This window comes from Eubalaena glacialis, chromosome 2, assembly GCF_028564815.1.
Source record: "Eubalaena glacialis isolate mEubGla1 chromosome 2, mEubGla1.1.hap2.+ XY, whole genome shotgun sequence".
Taxonomy (NCBI): domain Eukaryota; kingdom Metazoa; phylum Chordata; class Mammalia; order Artiodactyla; family Balaenidae; genus Eubalaena; species Eubalaena glacialis.
Genome location: NC_083717.1, coordinates 76,932,623 through 76,956,989, shown reverse-complemented (window position 1 = coordinate 76,956,989; position 24,367 = coordinate 76,932,623). Strand labels below are relative to the sequence as shown.

Below are 24,367 nucleotides of genomic sequence, written 5' to 3'. Positions count from 1 at the left end.
TCTTTGTAAATTGTATCTTATATATCATAAATTTTATATATGCTTCAAAATCTGTCAGCACAAAACTCTCCCAATAGAAAAAAAGGAATCGAGTATAAAATGTTTCCCATATACTTTCAAAACTTCTAAAAGAGCCTATTTTCCCTGGTCACCACATTAACTATGAAAATGGACAATGACATTTTCCCTCTAAAATTACTGACAATATAATCCCCATTTCTAGAAAAAGCCTTTGTTCAACTAATGAATAAGCCCTCATTGAGATGCTAAATCATAGGATGCAACTGTAGTTCCCCTGAAAAGGCCAAACAGCATATTCTTTCACAAAGAATGAGTCATTGGCGTAGAATATTCAGCCTATTTAAAACAAAGATCAGCTTTAAATCTACGGCCTTTCTTCCAGTTCCTCTGCATGCCAACCTCTTGCTTCTGTTTTGTTGTAGGAAGCACAGATATAAATAATACATATATTGTGATACCACCTCAAGCAGGAAATAGCTCTAGTTAACTCTGAATCATCCACTCCAGGAAGGGGGAATATTTACAGTTCAGATCATCTGCCCAACAGATGCATAAAACACCCACTTCTCACTACAGACTAACTAGACTAGACTTTACCTCCTCACTACTCCCAGCAAGCCATCCCTCCCTCAAAGTGACTGCCAGGTTAGGCATTTGACTGCAGAGTCCAAAGCTTTAGCTATGAGATAACTCGCTAACCATCAAAACTTGGTGTAATTCCTTCAATGACACACTATGAATCACTAAATTCAATCAAATGACCCAACTTTTATGATATTCATTGAATTTAAAAGACAGTGGTTCCACAGACACTGTACAAAAAGTTGATTTGTTAGGTATCTGAAGGGTAGGTAGGTTGGGTCCTTGCCCATGAAAATGCCACTGACTCCCAAAGTTGCCAAAAATCCACAAGGATTCATTGAGACAGTAAACAGACGAGCAGACTTTTTGTTTTCTTTAAGGAGAGATGATGAGTGTGGAGGAATGGACGGATGGGCCAAACAGCCCCCAAATACCCTTCCCTCTTCCAATTGCAGTGGACAGAGGCCCTTTCTCCCTAGTGCCCCTTTCCCCATCCCCCACAACCAGTCTCTGTTTGGGGAGGGTGGGGAGAGCAGGGAGAGAAGGGCATAGTATGAAGGACAGTAAGCTAAAGATGGTCCCCTTTTCAAGATGCACTCACAACCCTGCTCTCCCAGGAAACAAACTCAGAGCTGGTCCAGGCATGTCCCTTCCCACCCTTGTTTTTTAAGAAAGGTTAGTGCTGGGGGCCAAGGGAATCACGGGTATCAGGTCAACAGGAGAAATGTTGCTCTATTATTCTGATCAGGAGACTGTAAAGTGCGTTAGTACAGAAACTTTGCCCTGTTCATCACTGTATCCAATGTATCTGAAAGTGTCTTGTACAGATTAGACACTCAAATAATAAATAAAATAAATTTATTAAGAAAAAAAAAATGATAAGTAAGACCTAAAGGGCTATTCACCAAAATGCTAACGGTGGTGGATACACTTCATCTTCTACTTAATTCACAAGCAAAAATGTCTATTTTATATAGTCATTTGATAATCAGAAAAACCAAAAATATTTCCAGCTTTAGAGGAAAAGCAGTTTGGAATCATCAAATTTTAGAAGAAATAAGAAGTATTAATGATCTACATACTCACTTTATAACATGAAGAAAATGACACCCAGAAAAGGTAAAGTTACTTACTTGTATAAGGTCACAAAGCTATTCTAAAACTTCATCCTGATTTCCCTTCAAACTACTTTCTCATACAAATGCCATGCCTCAGTTCCGACACATTACCTCTTGTGCTTTTTCCTTACCATGTCTCCCACTAACTTGTGTGATCTTAAGCAAATGAATTAAACTCTGCAACAGTTTTAACTACAAGGTCAGTAGTTGATCTACAAGGTCACCTTTTTAAAAATATTTTTTCATTTTTTGGCTGTGCCACGCAGCATGTGGGATCTTAGTTCCCCGACCAGGGATCAAACTCGCACCCCCTGCATTGGAAGCGCAGAGTCTTAACCACTAGACTGCCAGGGAAGTCCCCTACAAGGTTGCCTTTAAGTCCATGATTCTGCAGGGGAACAAAATCTGCCACCCCAAAATGTCTCTCTCTGGCATAAGGATTATTTTAGACTGATTATTTTTAAGAAACAGAAGACTCAGGAAGTCTTTCTTTTTACCTGCCCTTTAACTGCCTAGAAGAATTTAGATAAAGGGCTTGGTTCAGGAACAGCACTATCAACGGAGAGATCTACAAAGATAATGGGCTAGGTGTGGTAGGAGGAACTTGGCAGGGCCCAGAGACCAAGTCCTCTGTGTCCCCTTGTCCCTGCATGGCAGAGCAAACATTTGTTTACCCAACATTTGCTTTTCCATCTTCCTATAATTTTTTTCCTCCCCCTTGAAGTACCAAACCCCTAGCCCCTTCTCCTCTCAAATGCCATATAAACCTCAATTGCCTAACTGGGGCCTCATTTTTCTGATGGAGACCTCGTACATACATAATTAAATTTGATTTTCTCCTTTTAATCTGTCTCATGTCAATTTAATTCTTAGACCACCTAGAAGAACCTAAAAAGGGCAGAGGGCAATTTTTTCCTTCCCCAGCAATTCTAAGCCTCTACAGTTGCTGAAAGCAGTAAAATCCACATCAGTGAATTCCTAGTCTAATGTTTGAATATAAATATAAGATAACAAGATTGCTTATGGAGATGATCTAATCTCCAAATTTATAAACCATGAACAGAATTTAACATTTTTATAATAAATCTGATATCACAAAGTAAAGCAGCTCTTTACAGGGCCCAAGTCCTAGACCAATGTCCTCAGGCACACTCACAAGGTCGCTAGCATAAACGTCAAGCATTGAACTGTGCTAGAAGAGATGCGAAAGACCTAGTTTTAGCGCCTCTTATCCCTAGTACATACACACATATATACTCAATGCTACTTCTACTAGTTTTTCTATAACTCATCACTCATAAAAGTTGAACCTAAAATGTAAATTTACTCTATTTTTCAGTAGGGAAGATAGCCACACTTCTGCAAAATCAACAATGATACCAAAAATAAAGCCTTAGCTTTCTCCTAATCTTTTTTTTAATCCTCACAATAATTGTCTTTACCATCATTAAGTCCCTTGACTTTAGCCACCTTTATACAAGTCTCTACTAACTTACGATGTAACTAATAAGTACTGGAGTAAAAGCCAGGAAACATGGATCCTTGCCATGAAAATATCTTGCCCAAGTTGCTTAAGACTCTTTAGGCTTCAGTTTCCATCATCTTCAAACTTAGCGTTTAGAACTAATTCTAGTCCCTTTTGCAATCGTACTAAAGTTACAGAATTCTATTGAATTCAGAACTACATCAATCTTCTGGTCTACTCCAGAAAACTCTATTTTCCATGAACAGTTTGCTGATGAGGTATGATGAAGAAACAATGCCCCCCAAAAGAAAATCCCTATTTTTTAAATGCATATGCTTGTGAAGCCTTAATTTAAAACTTTCAAATTCATTCTTCTTACTACCACATCAAATGTCTACAAACTTTTTCCAAACTCTCAAAACATGACTTGACAGTATAATGACAACTTATTAAAAACTGCATCTTTAATGCAATATTCAGATGTACAATGAATTAATTTTCTTATTCAATCTGTTTGTAAAAACGTCTCGGGCTTCCCTGGTGGCGCAGTGGTTGAGAATCCGCCTGCCAATGCAGGGGACACGGGTTCGTGCCCTGGTCTGGGAAGATCCCACATGCCACGGAGCAACTGGGCCCGTGAGCCACAACGACTGAGCCTGCGCGCCTGGAGCCTGTGCTCCGCAACAAGAGAGGCCGCGATAGTGAGAGGCCCGCGCACCGCGATGAAGAGTGGCCCCCGCTTGCCACAACTAGAGAAAGCCCTTGCACAGAAACGAAGACCCAACACAGCCAAAAATAAATAAATAAATAAATAAATGTATTAAAAAACAAAACAAAACGACCATATCAGTGATTACATGTAAAATAAACAAATCAAACATTTCAATTAAAGGGAAAGATTATTATAAAAAAAAAAAAAAAAAAAAAAAAAAAACAAAAAACGTCTCAAACACTGCAAAACACAATCATGAGGTGATATTTCTCGGAAAAAAAGAACAAAATTTCCAAATATAATTTTACTTTCTAGGATGAGTTTTAAAGCTGTTTTACAATATAAGAGCTTCGTTATTTTTAAATAATCTTATGTTTCTGAAATGATCATTATGCAGCCAAAATATTTTCTATTTATGTTTTTAAATAAATATATACACAAATATATATTGGGTTGGCCAAAAAGTTCATTTGGGTTTTCTGTAACATCTTACGGAAAAACCTGAATGAATTTTTTGGCCAACCCGACATATAGGGTAACCAATCAGAAAATGTCTTGATCTAAAGTGTTCTCAACTTGAGTCTTATTTACATAAATAAAACAAAATAAACTGTGATTGAATAATATGAAAGGGCTGGGCATATTTTCTCCAAATTCTGCAAAAACAATTAAACCCCTCACTGTCTCTTTTTAATCTGTTTTTTTAAATGTGTTCCCAATTAAATATCTTACATTTCTAATTAAATATTTTTCAAATAGCTACCATTTCTCACAGGCTTCTCAACTTGTCTTCATTTGTGCCTGTGAATTATTTGGAGAAATTATATTTCCCTAGAGATTAACTCAGGAAAAAAAGCAAAAACAGAGTCAACAATGCCACTAAATTCTTATATTTCTTTTAAATACTGTCACTTTGCTTAAGAAAATTAAGTATTTAACATCAATGCTAAGTAAAACATGTGAATTAAAACATACAGTATAGAGATTAACCAATAAACTTGTATACACTATGGGAGTTCTGAAGTCATAGGCACTTCCTATCATAGTCTTAAGCCATTCTGCTACTGAATTATCAATCAGAACACTCCACTCCTTAATCTTTCCAAGTGTCTACCACAGTTTTTCACAACTCCATGCACATAAGCACATTTCCAAGCTCAGACTGGACCTTAAGCACATATAGAAACTTTCCATGATAATCCTCAGAATTTCCTGGTACCTCTGGAAGGAAAATGTGACAATCTAACAATGTCAGATTTGAACAATGCTAGTCATTATCAATACTTTCCAATTCAATTCTTCCTTTCCTCTTTTCCTTCTATACTTTGTCCCTCCTTTCCACTAACAGTGACACAAAAGGAGTTGGAAGTCTTAGTGACTATGACAAAACTCACTTACACCCACAACTTCAAAAACACAATATGAAACTGATTTTTTTTAAGGTTCATTAAAAGCAATATCCTGAAGTTTCACAAATGAAGAGGCTTCTACCGGAAGGAGGACTTCACCTTGAACTGGTTAAGTAAAATTTAACAGTCTCAATTTTTCAGAACAAGAAATAAGGGGTCTTCCCATTGAAGCACAAGAGAAAGAAGCGATAAGTACAGTTACAGCTAGCACACAGGCTGAAAGTAAGAGTAACCTACTATTGATACAATACTTATGAGGCACAGGCAAATTCAAGCTCCTTGGGCTTTCCTATACCGCCCAAAGAAAAATAAATAATCTGAAGTGAAAGAATAAACCTAAACACTCTTACTCTGTGGCTTCATGTATTTACTTAAAATATCTTTTAATTCAGAAACAAAATATTTCTTCATAAGTACAGCATGGGAAAATTACTTAGACCTTTGCCTCTCAGAAAGGTAGTATACAAAAGGGTGCAAAGGTCCACTATTTACAATGATGATTGTAATAATGATTCCAAGCAATCATACAGTCAGTCATTCCTAAAAGCTATTCATATTACTAAGACTAGCAGTATAGTTTATGGGACAATGTTTTTCCCAGTTTCTTTAAAATAAACTGGGCCAAGAGGCAGAGGACTAAATGGTGTTCTTACCCTGTCATAATTGTTCACACTTCTATGTCCTAGAAGAGAGTGTTTTTTACCACCTAAGTATGGAATTGAACAAGTATGAATTTTAAGCTGACAACTACATGTAGTTATCACCTTCACATCTAACTGGATATCAAAGCATCTAGAAGTTATTAAATATTTTCACTGAAAACTGTCTCTATGTTCTGGTACAGCCTCAGAAGCCATTCCCTAAGGTTCTCCAGAATATCAGTATCATTTTCCATGGTGGTTTCATATATTCATGCTTAGAGTTGCAAAAACAGTATTAAGAGGAGGGTAGCCAAATTCTCATCAGGATCCTATCCAAAGTTGGCGTGCCTCCCCTGTCATTTGCTTCCGCTGAAAATAACAAATACAGGGACACTAAATTCACTCAGGTATATACACAATGATCTAAACAGCCATGCAGTACTTCAGCTGTAAAAATAAATTATTGGCACTTAAGCAAATTATATTAAAATAATAATAATATTATTATTGAATAATAAAGGGACATCCTCTCCCTTTTAATTAGTTGTGAAATAAAGCATCCATTGCTAGATATGTTAGGGAAAGAATTTGGCTCTAAACAGCAATAGATGCAAATGTGTGATTTCAGGGAGGCTTACAGATTTCAGAAAAGACCCAGAAATCCTTGGAATAATGGCAGTGAGAATTTACAGCTTTCTTCCAGGAGTGAAGCAGAAGACACATGGTTAAGAACATGAGATCCACAATCAAGTGACATAAGTTTTCTAAGGCTTAGTTTCCTCATCTATAAAGTAGGGATAATATGTGTGCCTATATACCTCATAGGGTTATTGTGAAGATTAAACAAAATAATGTAAGCAAAGAACTTTATATGGTGCTGGTTATACATCAAAGAGTAATAACTACTTGTACTACTACTAATACTATTAGAACCTTAGGTATTCTATACAGAGAGGTTAAAGGGCCAATTAAAAGTAAATTTAATCTAGACAAATACCATGTGGTTTCACTTACATGTGGAATCTTAAAAAAAAAAAAAAATGAAAACAAAACAGAAACTGACTCATAGATACAGAGAACAAACCAGTGGTTGCCAAAGGGAAGGGGAGTAGGAGACTGGGCAAAATAAGTCAAGGAGATTAAAAGGCACAAACTTCCAATTATAAAATAAGTTAAGTTGTGGAGAGGTAACATACAGCATAAGGAATACAGTCAATAATACTGTAATAATTTTGTATGGTGACAGATGTTACTGACTTATCGTGGTGATCATTTCATAATGTATTTAAATGTCAGGTCACTATGTTGTACACCTGAAGCTAACATAATATTGTATGTCAACTATATTTCAATTAAAAAAAAAGTAAATTTATCTAGCCATCCTCTAGAAGAGGGGTAAGCAAACAACAGCCTGCTAGATAAATGAGTCCTTTTGTTTAGCCTGAAAGCTAAAGATGGTTTTTACATTTTCAAATGGTGGGAAAAAATTAAAAGAATAATATTTTGTGTCATGTTAAGATACATGAAATTCAAATTTAAGTGTCAGTAAGTTTTATTGGAACATAGCCATGCTCGTTCATTTACATATTTCCTATTGCTGTTTTCATATTACAATGGCAGAATTCAGCTGCAACAGAGCAAATATGGCCCACAAAGACAAATTATTTACTATCTGGACCTTTACAGAAAAAGTCTGCCAACCCTTGGTCTAGAATCTAAACTAGAGCAACTATTTAAAAACTAAATGGTTAATACATGGGTGCTTTCCTTTTGTAGTTAACTTGACAGATTTTCAGATAGTTTTTCCAAAGTAATTGTCTAAATCTGCAAGCATTAAAAATTCTGTTTAAGGCAATTGCTTCCCATACTCTTATCCTCATATCATTACATTTCCATTTACCAGAAGAAGTTACAAACAAAATCACTCTAAACATTGCTGTTTTTAAGCTCTAATACCACTACTGGCATGTAATAACAAGCAGAACATGAAAAGATCTCCCTACCATGAATATATGTTTATCAAGACAAGTAAGAGTTAAGCACTGAAATCAATGGTAAAGTTAAATGCCAAAAGGAACAGAAAACTAAGTTGCATCCAATGTCACTGATTCTGCAAGCTAACTCATCACCTTTGGGGAAAAAGAAAAGGGTGAAATAAAGGGATATATTTGAAAGTTACTATAAGATGCAAAGTGAAAGAAATGCAATTATATGATGAGGAAGAAACAGAAGTATGAAAAAAGAGCAGAACATTCTTAAACTACATACAAGTAGATAAGAGAAGAAAGGAAATGAGAGAAGACAAAACAACAGAAATCATAAAAGGCAGAACAAACACAGTTGAAGATACTTATAAGAAATACAAAGCAAAGGAAAACGTTTGATTACAATATCATGGGAAGGAAATCATCAGTTCAAAATCTGTCAATCATTTCTTCCTCTCCTTTCTTTCCCAAAGGTCTTGTTGATTTTGAGAAAACATTATAGGGAAAATGTTGCAGGACTTTATTAAGTATCAGTGAAGAAACTGCTGCAGAGATAAATGATATCTGAAATGCTAAAGGAGCAAAAGAAACAGAAACTGCAGTTGGAGAACTTACACACCCTGGTAGGGGAGGTAAACCTGCAAAATGATTAAATTACTCAGAAAATTACAAAGTAACATACAAATGAAGTAGATGATAATTCTACTGGCAGAAAGAAAGGAAGGCAAAGGAATTCATACTCTAGCTTGTGAAGGAAGACTGTAGCTTGGAGCTTGAGGAGAGTCTAAAATACCAGGAGGGGAAATCGGAAAAGGAATCAAATAGGGATGAGCAAAAATATGCACAAGTAGCATTAACGAATTTATGATGTAATAAGTAGCCAAAATCATAAATGTATTCTATCTAGAATAATTATGCTATTTTCTATAGTAATCGAGCATTAGAGATGACAAGCAGTTGGACAGACTTAAGTACAGAAACTGTCAGAGCTGATAGAGCAAGAAGTCAACATTGTTAAGACTCTCCAGTACATTACCAGGGGTGAGAACGAAATTACTGACAACAAATTTCTATATGTAGAAAGGAAAATGAAGCCTGGAAGCTGCCAAATAAGGAAAATAGGCAAAAATTGATAGACTACTCTTAACTACAGTCAAAAATAAAATATGAGTATTCAAGAGGCCTGTGAATTAGAGGAATGTATTTCTGGGTCATTTCATTACAGCATTCTCGTGATTAAATTACTATGGATATACAGACAATGGTAGAATGAAAAGGGGAAGTCTAAATACATTTTCTACTCTTAAAACACAGAAAAAGAACTCTCCCAACAAATTACCATCATATAAAGACCACGGTCAAGAACAAAATCCATAAAGATAAATCGGAAGTCATTTCAAGATTCCAAAAAGAAATACTCAAAAGGCTTAGAAATTACAAAAAGATCTAAAATATTCTTTAAATACTATGCAAATATCCACACTGAAATTTCCATAAGAAGATGATGCTTCGGTAGGCCACACACACAAAGGTGTTACAGCATTAAATAACTGGATGATATCACAATATAGAATTTCCAGTTCAATCAGAGTTGGTTGATTCATAGTTCAAATAGAATTGGTTGTAGCATATCAACAAAGTAGTACTGGCACAGACTGACAATGATACTGTCTCAACTATATAGATCTATTCTTTAATTGAGATTTTAGTTGTGAAACTATTTTCTAGCCTGATTAATAGCTTAGGAAAGAAAACAGCTCAGGTTTCATTTATCTCCACATAGTTTTAACTATTTATATACTCTTTGCAAAATTTAAGTACTTACTAATATCATCTTCATGATAAATGACAGAGTGAAATGGCAGAGTGCGGTCTTTAATATATCTCTCTGCTGGCTCAACATAAAATGTGCCACCACGAGTCTGAATGAATCCTTCAAATCTTCCATCAATAACAGACCCATGGCTAAAACTTCCTTCTTCACCTATTAATGAAAGCCACAAACTCTTAAAAATTTGATTTGCACATGAATGTTAAATTCATTCTCCTTTATAAAGCCATTCTTATGTACTGAAAAAAACCTAAATACAAATTTACTGGGGAAATTAATTTTCACATGAAATATATCAACCTGAATGTGAACAACAACTAGAACTTAGTTAAAATATATACAGTATATATATAGTAACAACAATGAAAAATGGAACATCTGTCTTGCTGACAATCAAATTCCCAGAACCTAGCACAGTGCCTGGCATGCATGCAATAGTCATTCAAAAAATGACTTAAATAAACTTAGAGGCAAGCAGATCCACTGATAAAACATACACTTTCAAAATAAAGATATTAAAGTATCTCTTGAATTTCTACTCTAATTGCCATAAGAAAAAAAGTTCCTTTCCCACCTAATATATTCTGCACGAAACTTTTAGCTTCCTTTCCACCAGTAGGTTTTATAAATACATTTTAAAAATAAGACAGTATTAAATATTTCAGAAGCAATTTGAACAAAAGTATGCCAACAATTCTTTCTAAGATATTGGAAAAAGGTTCATGATAGTGTCCCATCAATTATACTTCTTTAGGGAAAGAAAATAATAAGAAAAAAGGTAGTTTTGGTTTTTAATACAGTCATAAAGAAAAGCTGAGTACCAAACATCAAATGATAAGAAGAGGTGGGAAGTTAGGAGGGGGCTTTAAAAGTTAAATTTGCCATTTAAAAATTTCTCATTAAAACAAAAATCAGGCTTTCTGCAATTTCTAAGTTGTAAATTAACAGTAATTAGTTGACTTTAAGTTAATCATAGACTGAAGCTAACTCCAAGACATTTGTATTTTAAATGATATGATGTTTATCTGCAAACTCATTTAGTCTTGTACACTTTTTGACTATCACCTACCAAAAAAAAAAAAGGGGGGGTTGGGGGGGGCTGGGAGACTACTAAGTTACTTGCCCAGCAAGACAAATGATCAAGAAAATAACAGAAAACTATAATCTAACATTAGAAATCTCGACCTATGGAAAAACACTTTCCTTTTCCATTAAAGAATTATAAGAATACAAAAAAACTTTTAATTTTTTAACTACGCTTGATCTACAAATAAGTAATTGTAAGTACAGAAATGCCTCATTTACCCATCATCATAAAAAAAAATAAGAAACCTTTCTCAAAGAATTTAATTTTTCAAGTTAGGATTTTGAGTGGAAATCTCTCTAATATGTAGACATAAAATTTAACTTTCAGTTAACTTTAATAATTCTTAATAAATAGGATCATCTTGAGTATTTATTAATGTACAGTTATAACTCAATGATATTTTGCCCCTAATATCTCCAGAAGACTTTGATTTTTTAACTTTTTTACGACTTCCATCAATTGTTCTACTCTTCTTACATTACTCAGCTGACAGATGTAATTTTCTATTGGGCTAATAAGTGTGCCCCCCATCTCCCTAATACCTTTTTAAATCTGGTATAGTAAGAGAAATTCATTAGAATTGTGAACAAAAAGCAAATAGATCCAGAGGAAGGAAGGCCCTGGGAGGATTTTCCTATGAACGACTTTGTCACATTATTTTTGGCTGTTAAGATAATCTTTACAGTTTCGTTATAAAACATAGTTAAGTTACTGTTAATTCCTTGCTTGGAAGATCAGAAAATTATATAAATCATTAAAATTTTTTAAAAAACCTAACAGTTTGGAGGTAGTGAGAGAGTCAAAACTTCATACCTTTCAGAAGTCAGACGCTGCATAATTCAATACTAAACATATATGTAAAGGTTGATCCAAGAATTACTTTGTTCTTCAAAGCCCATTGCTCTTCACGATACACTCAAATCTCCCCAGGATTTATCCCATCTTTCTGAAATATTTGCCTATACTTCAAAATGCATATATTTCCTTGTGTAGAAAAAAATTAAAGAGGGTTCTTTCAACTTACCATAAATATGTCCAGTGTAAATATGAGAGGTATCATAATCAAGTACCGTATTTGATGTTTCCACCCTAAATTCATCACTGAAAAGGGAAGTGTCCCTCTTCATTCGTAGGTTGAAATGTCTGCAAACAGGGTAGGAAAGGAAAACAATGAAATTAAAAGGACCCAAATTTAAACAATTATTTTTTAAATTAAAAAAAATCTGCAAAATGTGGATTGTTTCACACAATTTGTCTATTTGGGAAATAACTGGCCAAGATTTTCTTATAAAAATTCTGCTCTGAAATTCAACCTAACACTGTGATACAACTCACATACAATTAAACAGTAATCATCTAGGGATATGTTAAAAAAATAAATGCCTATAGACTGACTCTCACGTGGTGAAACAAGATCATTCCAATGGCAACTAAGTTGCTTGAAGATAAAAACAAGCTTCTTGACCCAGTTACTGTTAATTCACCACTACCTGTCTCCCCTCTCTAGTAATTCCACGGCTTTTCCATTTTCCCCTATTATTCACAACTCAGATAAGAGGATACATCGGAAAGTGCCATCTAATTAGATACTTAACATCTCTTCTCAGAAAAGCAAGTATGCATGCTCTTTCTTTCACACACAGACACACACATACAGAAAGACAGACACACACACACAGAAAACTTTACAACTCCTTTATTTTTCCCTGGGGCATCTTCTAATTCTTTGTAGACCTTTCTCAGTTCAATTTGGAGATCCCAAACCCAAAGGACCATGATATTAGCTGAAATCATACTCATTCTAACTGTCCTCTATAAAGGAAAAGGAAAGACCAAAATACTGAAATAAAATTAAATAAAGAAATCTAGGGTTTTACAATCAAACTCAGAATCAAAATCTTAAGCCTAAATCTTAAGCCTAGTAAATCCTTACTAGCCCAGGATTCCTGTCCATTAAATGAAGATAACACATTCTGTTTTTTGGAACCATTTTAAGGATTAGAGATTATAATGTATGTAAAGTCATTAACACAGTACCTGGCACAAAGGAGATGTAAAGGGTAGCAAAGTAGCTATCATTACTAAACTTTAAAAACTATATCAAGTCTCTTTTATAACTGCCATAAAGGTCTGCATATAACACAATTTCTACTCAGTGAATATGAACCAAAGTCTTTAATTAGCCAACCCCCCAATGTTAGTAGGATGTGGAATAATTTGAACTCTGACACATTGCTGGTGGAGGTAAAAAATGGTACAATCACTTTGGAAAACTGGCTGTTTCTTGTAAAGGTAAACATACAAAAACCCTATGACCCACAATTCTACCCCAAGAGAAATGAAAATATAAAATATATGTCCACACAAACAATTGGACACAAATGTCCAAAGCAGCTTTATTCATAGTAGCCAAAACCTGGAAATAACCTAAATGTCTATCAGCAAGTAAAGAGAGAAAAAGGTTGTGGCTTATTCATACAGTAGCAAACTATTCAGCAGTAAAATCATCAAACTACTAAAAATAGGTACTTTTATAAAACACAAAAGAATGCACATAGTATATATAATTCCATATATATGTAATTCTAGAATAGGCAAAATCTATCTTTAGTGACAGAAAGCAAATCAGTAGTTGCCTGGGATGGAGAGACTAAGAGCAAAAGGGAATGAAGGAATTTTTTGCTCTGATGGAAATGTTCTACACCTTGATTTGAATGGTGGTTCACAAGTGTATACACTTGTCAAAACTTAAACTATACACTTGAAATGAATATATTTTATGTAAATTATACTTCAATAAAGTTGATTTTAAAGAAAAAATTCAAATCATTTTTCAAGTGAATAGGGGTCAACAGTTGGGTATAGCCATTACCTTCATAGAGTGTCACCCTTTCTGAACACTATTTTATCTTTTTCCCTTAATTTCCTGTATTGGTAACCTTTTATTTTGCAACTGCACTCATTTCTACTTGCCTAAAACTCTCACCAAAAAACCCCTAGGGCTTCCCAACTACTGTGACAAGGACTGTAGGCTAGGAAAGACATCCTTAGAACCTTAACGTTCCAACCTACTGCAGTAAGTAATCAACAAAGCCAAACACATCTTCTAAATGGGAACTCCACAAAGTTATAAAAAGACAATCCTAGACAAACAGGAATCTTGCCTGAATTCTTGTCGTATATCCTTTTCATAAAATTCCTTTTAACCAACTAATAGACATGAAATTCTTGATCATAAATGTGAGTATAAATACACACATTATTTTTTAAAGGATCACATTTTGAAAAATCATTAATTTATCATTACATATACTTTTAATTTACTATATAAATACCACCTCTAAAAGAGCATCTTTGTTAAACAGACTAAACAGTAAAAATCCAAGGGCTTAATATGTTTGTCATTCAGGATTTATTATTCAGCAAAACTGTTTTACCTTAAAATCATTATAAGCAGCAGCATTAGTACTCTATATCTCCCTCCCCCAAAATGGTAAAAGCTTCAGAAAGGACATTTAAGTTCAATATGAGAACAATCTATGCTGCAATCCCTACTCAAAGAAATAGTTTTATATCACTTTACGTGTCTATGCAGATAGCAATCCTAGAGGGATGTCGTAACAGAGAGAATTTAAGAACACTTGAAGTAGGCCCCTTCTGATCTTGATATTGATTTCATAAGAAAATCATCTCATACATACAAAACATTATTCTCACTATTGATTTAAATTGGATTGAAACCATATATAAAATCAGTTTTCAATTATGCACAGAGTCAAGAAGCAACACAGATAATAAAACAAAAAATCAAATTTACATCATACCCCCAAAATGCACTGCTTTATTAATATCAAAATTAATGTGCATCTGAAACGTATATCAACAAAGAAGGAATGGAACAAGGGTGAGCCTGGAAGGCAGGTAAATGGTAGAAGAAGCCAGACTGAATTAAGCTCTGTCACAATCCATGAAACAGATCAACTACAAATGAATAATCAGAAGCTGGATATATTATTCCATTAACTAAGTCATTGGATTCCAGTTCTCCAATTTTAATTCCACTACCATCTGTTTGATAGTTCATATCTTTACACTATTTTAATATTTATATAAATTGCAAATTCTTTGCAATAGTCCTGTCAAACAACACATTATAAAGTAATAATAATAATTAGCTGATGAACACATCCTACCTTCCCAATTTCTCAACAAGCCTTGAATAAAAAATAATCTGAAAACATAACCTGATTCTTTTTATTTTATTTTATTATTATTATTATTTTTTTGGCCGTGTTGGGTCTTCACTGCTGTGCACGGGCTTTCTCTAGTTGCAGTGAGTGGCGGCTACTCCTTGTTGCAGTGCGCGGGCTTCTCATTGCAGTGGCTTCTCTTGTTGCAGAGCACGGGCTCTAGGCGCACGGGCTTCAGTTGTTGTGGCTCACGGGCTCTAGAGCGCAGGCTCAGTAGTTGTGGCACACGGGCTTAGTTGCTCCGCAGCATGTGAGATCTTCCCAGACCAGGGATCAAACCCATGTCCCCTGCACTGGCAGGAGGATTCTTAACCACTGCGCCATCAGGGAAGTCCCAACCTGATTCTTTAATTGCTTAAACTTTTGGCCCAAAGGTCAGAAAAACTACAGTGAACACTGCCTTATAAAAATCACTGTATTTTGGGAAAACAGTTTGGTGGTTCCTCAAAAAGTTAAACAGAGAATTACCATATGATCCAGCAATTCTACTTCTACTTATATACCCAAAGGAATGGAAATCAGGGACTCAGATACTTGTACACCAGTGTGTGTAGCAGCATTACTCATAATAGCCAAAAGATGGAAACAATCCTAATATTCATCAACATATGGATTTCAAGATGTATGTATGGGGAATTCCCTGGTGGTCCAGTGGTTAGGGCTCCGCGCTTTCACGGCCAAGGGCCCAGGTTCGATCCCCCGTCAGGGAACTAAGGTCCCATAAGCTGCATGGCACAGCCAAAAAAAAAAAATGATGTACATATGAGTGGTATATACATACAATGGATTATTCAGCCTTAAAAAGGAATGAAATTCTGATACACACTACAACACAGATGAACATTGGAAACATTATGCTAAGTGAAAGGAGCCAGACGCAAAAGGCCACATATTATATGACTCCAGTTATGAAGGACCTAGAATAGGCAAATTCCTAGAGATAGAAGGTAGAACAGAGGTTACCAAGGGCTGGTAGGAGGGCAGAAGTGGAAGTTATTGTTTCTGTTTAGTATAATCAAAAAGCTCTAAAAATGAGTCACGGTGATAGTTAGACAACACTTTGAATGTACCCAATGCCACTGAACTGTACACTTAAAAATGATTAAAATAGTAAGTTACATGTTATTTTGCCACCATAAAAATAAATAAATTTTTAAAAATCATTGTACTGGGACTTCCCTGGTGGTGCAGTGGTTAAGACTCCACGCTCCCATTGCAGGGGGCCAGGTTTGATCCCTGGTCAAGGAACGAGATCCCACATGCATGCCACAACTAAGAGTTCACATGCCACAACTAAGGAGCCTGCATGCCGCAACTAAGGAGCCCACCTGCTGCAACTAAAGGAGCCCACGTGCCCCAATTAAGGAGCCGGTGAGCTGCAACTAAGGAGCCCGCGAGCCGCAACTAAGACCCGGCGCAACCAAATAAATAAATAAATAAACATTTTTTAAAAAAATCATTTTATTCCCAAAAGCTAGGGTAAAAAATAAAATTGTGCGGGCAGAGATACCCTTCCTAGTGGTAAAAGCCTCTAGAGAATTGGTTGAGATAGTAGTATTGTGATGATAATGATGAGATTATAACATTCTTCTTAAATTTATATAGGTTTACAGTTTTCAGAGCACTTTCACACATATTACTGCATCCCATCCTCACAGTAACATTGCAAAGGAAGCACGATGAATATTTTTATCAAAGGGTATGACTCAGGTCACAAGACTAGAATTAGGACTAGAACTCTAGTATTTGGTTGCTGCATCTTGCTTTCAATCATACCACGAATGCCTCTCAAGCATGTGCCGGAAGCAGTCAAGCTAATATATGCTGAGTGTTGTAGGAGTCTTAATGTATGTAATATTATCAGTCTTCACCAAGTCACCTTTTAAAATCTGAACAAATTCAAGTAAGATACAGAAGTGAAACTATAACCTTACTTGAATTTCACTGAAAATTCTACTTTACAACACCACCATAAGAAGTTCCCTTTGATTATTAATCCCCTTTTTCTATGTTTCTTTCAGTAAGTTTAGTTGTCTTTTTTTTATTGTTATAATATAGTATACTGTCATCAAAGATAAACTTTAGATTTCCTCTGAGAAGGAAGATGCTCTGTATAAGGAACATCATTTGCACTGGGAATATTTTCCTACTGTTAGATTTAATCACATGTTGATTCTATGGATCAATAGTATTTTGTCTCTCATCTTGATTATAGTAGTTCTACTATAATTCTTTCCTCAGTGGCATATAGTAAAGTTATAAAGAATAGAGTAAAATTATAGGAGGGCAAAATCAGCTAACAAATGACAGCAATTTGAAAAAATACACAAAACAGATTCCAAATCTCTGGCCTCAGTGCTTTGAAAATGCAGTTGTACCATGTGGTAATAATAGTTGGTTTTCCCCTCTAAGGCCTTAGAAAAGCACTCTAAATCTAAACTAAACAAACAAACAGAGGTACCAGAACCACCTCTGGTACAGAACAACAAAATAGATTATGCTAGGATATGATTCTTTAAGTTTTTAGAAGATCATATACCTTCTATATTAAAGAGGTACCATTCTACATATTAGAACAGTAAGAATATAAAGCGAAAAGTTGCCTTTTCCCATATGATAGCTATTTAGGCTAAAGATAATATGGCTCTGACTCTCAGAAGAAAACAGCAATAGTTAAAGGTGCATCCCTTGAACTGAAGTCATATTAGGACAAAAAGCCTCGACTAATCAAGTACCTTGGTAACAGGGGGAAGAAACCTGAGAGCAAAAACCTTGCTTCCAAGTATGCCTGTAATCCAGCAGTCCCAGACGGGTCTACTGTGTCTAAATGGAACAGGTTTATGGTAGGCCTGGGTAGTGATTCCTAGCAATAAAACAGTACTTAATAGCCATCCCTGACATTTCTAGGTATTCTTTTCCTTGTAACATTCACCTTCTTCTTAATAAAGATGCTTGACAGAGTCTCCATCCAAAATATTTTTGTAGAACAAGTTGCCAGTATTAACAGCAAATATTACTATGAGTCAAATATCTAGTTTACTTCCACTAGTATACTTTTTGAAACAGCAAAGTCCTTTTTCAAATTATCTTAAAGAAGCCACTATCCGCCTCCTCCAAAAAAAAAGGATAAAACAAAACAGGTTGGTAGAAGGGGAAAGGGCAGAGTCAGCCCACCTGCACTCCACTGGGAAGAACCTGAGGCAACCTCCACATAAATTCTAGGGCTCTACAGTTTGAAAAACACAGTTCCAGGCTTTACTGATGGCCTTGAGGTAGATAGATTACCTCAAATAAGCAAAAATACATGTACGAGATTCCTCAAGAGTTCCCAAAGAAGATAAAAGTGAAACTAAAACTCAAGCAAAAATAAGTAAATTTATCCTGTGTAAGGAGAAGCAGGGACTTCCCTAGCGGTGCAGTGGTTAAGAATCTGCCTGCCAATGCAGGGGACACAGGTTCAACCGCTGGTCCGGGAAGATCCCACATGCCGCGGAGCAACTAAGCCCATGCGTCACAACTACTGAGCCCGAGAGCCAAAACTACTGAGCCCATGTGCCACAACTACTGAAGCCGGCGTGCCTAGAGCCCGTGCTCTGCAACAAAGAGAAGCCACCGCAAAGAGACGCCGGCACACCACAACAAAGAGTAGCCCCTGCTCGCCGCAACTAGAGAAAGCCCGTGTGCAGCAACAAAGACCCAACAGAGCCAATAAATAAATAAATAAATAAATTTTTAAAAAATAAAAGGAGAAGCAAATCATCAGTGTGTCTTTCCCATATAAAGAAGAGCCATGGGGAAGAATCTGCCCTGATGGCATGATTACAGAACACATGACTACATGTATTATACATGATGAGAAAAGTAAATTTATCCATTGGACAGAAAAAAGTTTCTGTAAATACTTTCTGACTTTATGCAACTATGTAACTAAACAATTGGCAAGCAAAACTACTGTATATAAAACACTGAAACAATAAGATTTAAGAGTAGAGTGAGACTTCAATTACTCAGATATTTAATGTAAATCAAAGTATAATGTCATAAAGATCATCTAAATTTATTAATTTCACAAATCAGAGAAGGCTGATTTGACCAAGATCACACAAATAAAATCAGAGCTTAAACCTGAACCAAAGTCTTCAGTTAGCTAACCAATGATCTTTCCACCACACCAAGCTAAGTCTCCTGCTTAGGATAAAATAACGGAGCTCCAGGATTGCAAAATACAGGACATCTCCTTAGTGAAAGACAAAAACAAAAGACTGACTTAAAATGCATAAACAATGGTATTGTTATATCTAAAAGAAGAATGTATCAATGGAAGGGAATCTAAAAAAAAAAAGATCAAAGAATTAAAACTGGCAGTGTACATCCAAAGAAAGTGATCAGAATCATGAACTTAATATTCCTTCACTCCATAAATATTTATTGAGCACTTACTAGGGCAAGCACAGTGCTAAGCTTGGGGACACAGGTATGAACAACACAATTCACAGAACACATTCTAGTTTTTACATGGTTTGTGAGCAGAGAGAAAGGGAGGGTGATGGGAGGAAAGAAGGAAGAAGTTGGTATTGTAGTGACAAGTGCTATGATGACAAACAAAGTAGGATAAAAGGACGGAGTGGTAGGAGGAAAGAAGGATGCCACTTTACAAAGGGTGGTAGGAAAGATTTCTTTGAATGGATGACATTTGAGCAGAGACTTGAATGAAGCAGAGGAGCAAGAGCCGTGTGGTTATGGAGCGGAGGTGGGGAAGGGCTTCGGGCAGAGGAACTACAAGTGCAAAGGCATGCATTGTGTGATGGAGAAAAATCATCACTGGGAGTACAGTGGTATAAAGAATGGAAGGGAAACAGGAGATAAGGTAAGAAAATAGAATCTAGCACACAGAAGAGACTCAAAATCTTTGTTGAATTAATGAAGACTTGTCTGGGCAGCCAGGAAGTTATTCTCTATGTGACAAATGCTTTCTAAAACATCTCCATGAATATATTCCTTCAAACTACAATATTCCCTGCACCCCTTTGGGCGAGTTAGGGGAAGGAAGGGGACTTGCCCTTCTGCCATACATTCTCATTATCTCAAATCTCTCCTTTTATTTATTTTTTAATTTATTTATTTATTTTTGGCTACATTGGATTTTCACTGTTGCACGCAGGCTTTCTCTAGTTGCGGCAAGCAAGGGCTACTCTTCGTTGCGGTGCGCGGGCTCCTCATTGTGGTGGCTTCTCTTGCTGCGGAGCACAGGCTCGAGGCGCGAGGGCTTCAGTAGCTGTGGCACGCGGGCTCAGTAGGTGTGGCTCGTGGGCTCTAGAGCGCAGGCTCAGTAGTTGTGGTGCATGGGCTTCGTTGCTCCGCGGCATGTGGGATCTTCCCAGACCAGGGGTCGAACCTGTGTCCCCTGCATTGACAGGTGGATTCTTAACCACTGCGCCACCAGGGAAGCCCTCAAATCTCTCTTTTTAAAAAATAAAACTTACCATCTCTTCCCCTATGGTCCTCAAGGATTCCACTCCCATGCACATTTTTCTTCCCCTGTTACTTTTCCACATCCAGAGAGGCCTGAAGATCCAAACCCCTCCTCCAAGCCCCACTCCCAGGCTCCTCTCATCCAACTGTGACCACGCAAGTAGCTCTGGTCTCCTTCCCTTTGGGTAAGTAGGTTCTATACTGACTTCTTATCCTCAGCCTCCCTCTCACTTAAGATAAAGTTTCTGATGAAGCAGAGGTACTGCTGTTCTGCTACAGCAAAGTGTTTAACAGTTTTTTGATTTGCCTTGCTGATGATGTCAACTTCTAAAAGAAAAAGAACACAATGAGAACTTCTACTCTAGACTTAATACTGATAAGCTGTGAATAACTGGTTGATGATGAAGTGACAAGAACTTAAGGAGAAGACACCATCATCTTATCACCATGTAGTTTGCTAAAACAAGAAAAAGTATAAGAAAGCAAAGTTTTTTTTTTTTTTTTTTTTAGTGTTAGCAGGCGGTTTTTAATTTATTTATTTATTTATTTATTTTTGGCTGTGTTGGGTCTTCGTTTCTATGCGAGGGCTTTCTCTAGTTGTGGCAAGTGGGGGCCACTCTTCATCGCGGTGAGCGGGCCTCTCACTATCGCGGTCTCTCTTGTTGCGGAGCACAGGCTGCAGACGCGCAGGCTCAGTAGTTGTGGCTCACGGGCCCAGTTGCTCCGCGGCATGTGGGATCTTCCCAGACCAGGGCTCGAACCCGTGTCCCCTGCATTAACAGGCAGACTCTCAACCACTGTGCCACCAGGGAAGCCCCGAGAGCAAAGGTTTTAATAAAGCAGATTTTTAAACATTCACAGAAAGCATGGATAAAATCTCCTATTCGGGGACTTCAAATACATAAAAGTTGAGTGAAGTTGAGTGACCATGTCTCCAAAATGTCATCTAATATGAAGTTGGACAAAGTGACCTCTGAAGTCTCTTAAGACAAAGAATGTGAAAGGCTCACTCAGTTTGACAGGTACGAGTAAGCTACTGCTGAAAGCGAAACATTAAAAAATTGGGGGAGTCACGTATATGGTCAAAACGGTTTTATTACGGACAAATAAAATACGTTTGTATTTCATACATTTAGGAAAAATTAGCCAAGCTATACTCAAAAGATAACCAGGTCCTTATACTCAATCACCACAGAATTAGTAGAGATGGTTCCTCAAAGATATTGGCCCAATATGCTCTCGCAACCAAAATGCCCAAAGATCACTGGTTATTATCATGAATCATTAGAGATTCAAACAGGAAAAAAAAAAGTTACTTCTTTACCCTTATTCATGACTAAGAAGTACCCAAATCTGAATTACTCTGTATATCTAGATCAGCAAGATCAAACAGAACTACAGAAATTCAAAGAAGGGTAAGTTACATGTACTAGAAATATTGGTAATATTCAGCACGACAAAAGCAAAAAGCAGCAATTAACCACTCCCTTCCTGGAAACACTTTTCCCTTGGCTTCTAGGTATCATGCTCTCAGGTTTTCTACTTTTCTTACCACTCTTCAGTCTTTGCACCCCCTCCTCCACTTACAACTTAAACATTGGCATTTAGCAACATTTTCGCAACTGGGCCCTCCTTCATGAACTTCACATAACATGTCCAAAACCAAACTTATGATTTCTCCTCAAAATTTGTATCTGTTCCAGTATTCCCTATCTCAGTAAATGGCCCCAGTAGTCACTCAACTGCTCAAACCAGAAAAGTCATCCCTGACTCCTTCTCTTTGTAGCTCACTATATATCAACTAAGCCCAATAAATTCTACCTTCAAAATATCTCTCACATCTATTCACTCTCCTTCATCATCTCTAGTACCATCTTAATCCAGGCCACCGCTTCCCACGAGGACTAGTCTCAATGCATTTAACCTTACTCGCTTCTAAACTGCTGTTCATTCGCAGCCAGACTGGACTTTTTAAACCTTATGAAGTTATTTACTATTAAAAATCTTCCATGGCTGGGACTTCCCTGGTGGTCCAGTGGCTAAGACTCCACACTCCCAATGCAGGGGGCCCAGGTTCAATCCCTGGTCAGGGAACTAGATCCCACATGCCGCAACTAAAAAAAAGATCCCGCAGGCCACAACTAAAGATCCCACGTGCCACAACTAAGACCTGACGCAGCCAAATAAATAAATAAATAAATAAACAAAATCTTCCATGGCTAAGTAAAAAACTGTCACCATGACTTACATAAACTCTCAAAGATCTGGCTCCTGCTTACGTCAGACTAATTCGAAACCATTCTCCCTCACATCTTAAGCACCAGCCATACTGAAATTCCTTCAATTCCATGAACATGCTACTTCTCCTCTCAGTATCTCTGCACATGCTGTTTCCTCTGTCTAGAATACATTTCCTCCCCTTCTTGCCTAACCATCTCCTTCTTGAGTCATCCTTCCAGGATCCGTTTAAACGCCATTTTCTAAGAGTGGTTTTCCCTGACCTCCAGACAAGATGGCATCCCCAATGCTCCCACAGCAATCTTTTAAACATTCCTTTCTTAACAATTATCACAGCGGTCATTGCTAATATAATACGTCTATTTCTCATGGATCCATAAACTCCACAACAGTAAGAACTTCTCTTGTTCAGCCTCTCTATTCCTAGTGGCTACTAAAGGTACCTGAAATACATTGGATGCTTTATATAAAAAAACAATGAAAGGGTTGAGATAAAATATGCAAGTGGACTTAGTAAATTATGGCATATTAAAACTAGAGAAACATCTCTTGTAGCTCAAATAAACATAATAAAAGGAAATGCACAATACATTTGTTCATTCAGTTCCATTTAACGGAATTTGTGATTTAAGGTTTCTTTAAAAAAAAAAAAAGACAATGGCTACTGCTGCTGCATAACACAACAATTTGTCCCATACTATCATATCAAAGATTCTTGATATGCTAGACTCGTGTTTATATTTGATTTGTGGGTTCTGCATTATTCTCCCAGTACAGACTATTTTGGAACCTAACTAGTACAAAGTGATTAGAATTTAAGACTTCAGAGATGCACACAAATTAACAACTCAATTTTATCCCTATGTACAAGTATCAAAAATATATCTCAATCCAAAGAAGTAGAGAAAAGCTTTAAGAAGTTAAAGAAGGCTTCCCTCGTGGCACAGTGGTTGAGAATCTGCCTGCTAATGCAGGGTTCGAGCCCTGGTCTGGGAAGATCGCACATGCCACGGAGCGACTGGGCCCGTGAGCCACAACTACTGAGCCTGCGCGTCTGGAGCCTGTGCTCCGCAACAAGAGAGGCCGCGATACTGAGAGGCCCGCGTACCGCAATGAAGAGTGGCCCCCGCTTGCCACAACTAGAGAAAGCCCTAGCACAGAAACGAAGACCCAACATAGCAATCAATCAATAAAATAAATAAATCTTTAAAAAAAAAAAAAAAAAAAACCTCCCTGAAACCCACTGGGGAGTTCAGGATTTTAAAAAAAAAAAAAAAAAAGAAGTTAAAGAGGTTATGATACAACCAAGTGAGGAATCTCGGTATCCAGAAGGTATTTCAAATAGAAAGTGTGTATGTGATTACCAAAGATTTTTTTAAACCTATTTATCAGTTTTAAAATATTACGTTTCTTACTATACAAGATTTCACTGATGCTTAATAAAACAATCCAAGCAAGCATAATATTATAAAACCAATAAACTAAACATATCCATTCAACACAGTTATATAAAGGATTTTCAGGTAAATGAAATAGGATAAACATTTAAATAACAT

General features: G+C 36.5%; 1 protein-coding gene across 1 annotated transcript in view; it reads right to left on the bottom strand.

The window, feature by feature from the left end:
* The window catches only part of ADAM10 (ADAM metallopeptidase domain 10), a 107,935-nt gene that overhangs the window by 58,100 nt on the left and 25,468 nt on the right, over positions 1–24,367 (bottom strand). The window contains exons 3-4 of the mRNA XM_061182073.1: positions 11,876–11,994; positions 9,759–9,917 (exon numbers count right to left, since the gene is read on the bottom strand). Of these exons, the coding sequence (XP_061038056.1) occupies positions 9,759–9,917; positions 11,876–11,994 (278 nt within the window). The remainder of the gene's footprint in view (positions 1–9,758; positions 9,918–11,875; positions 11,995–24,367) is intronic.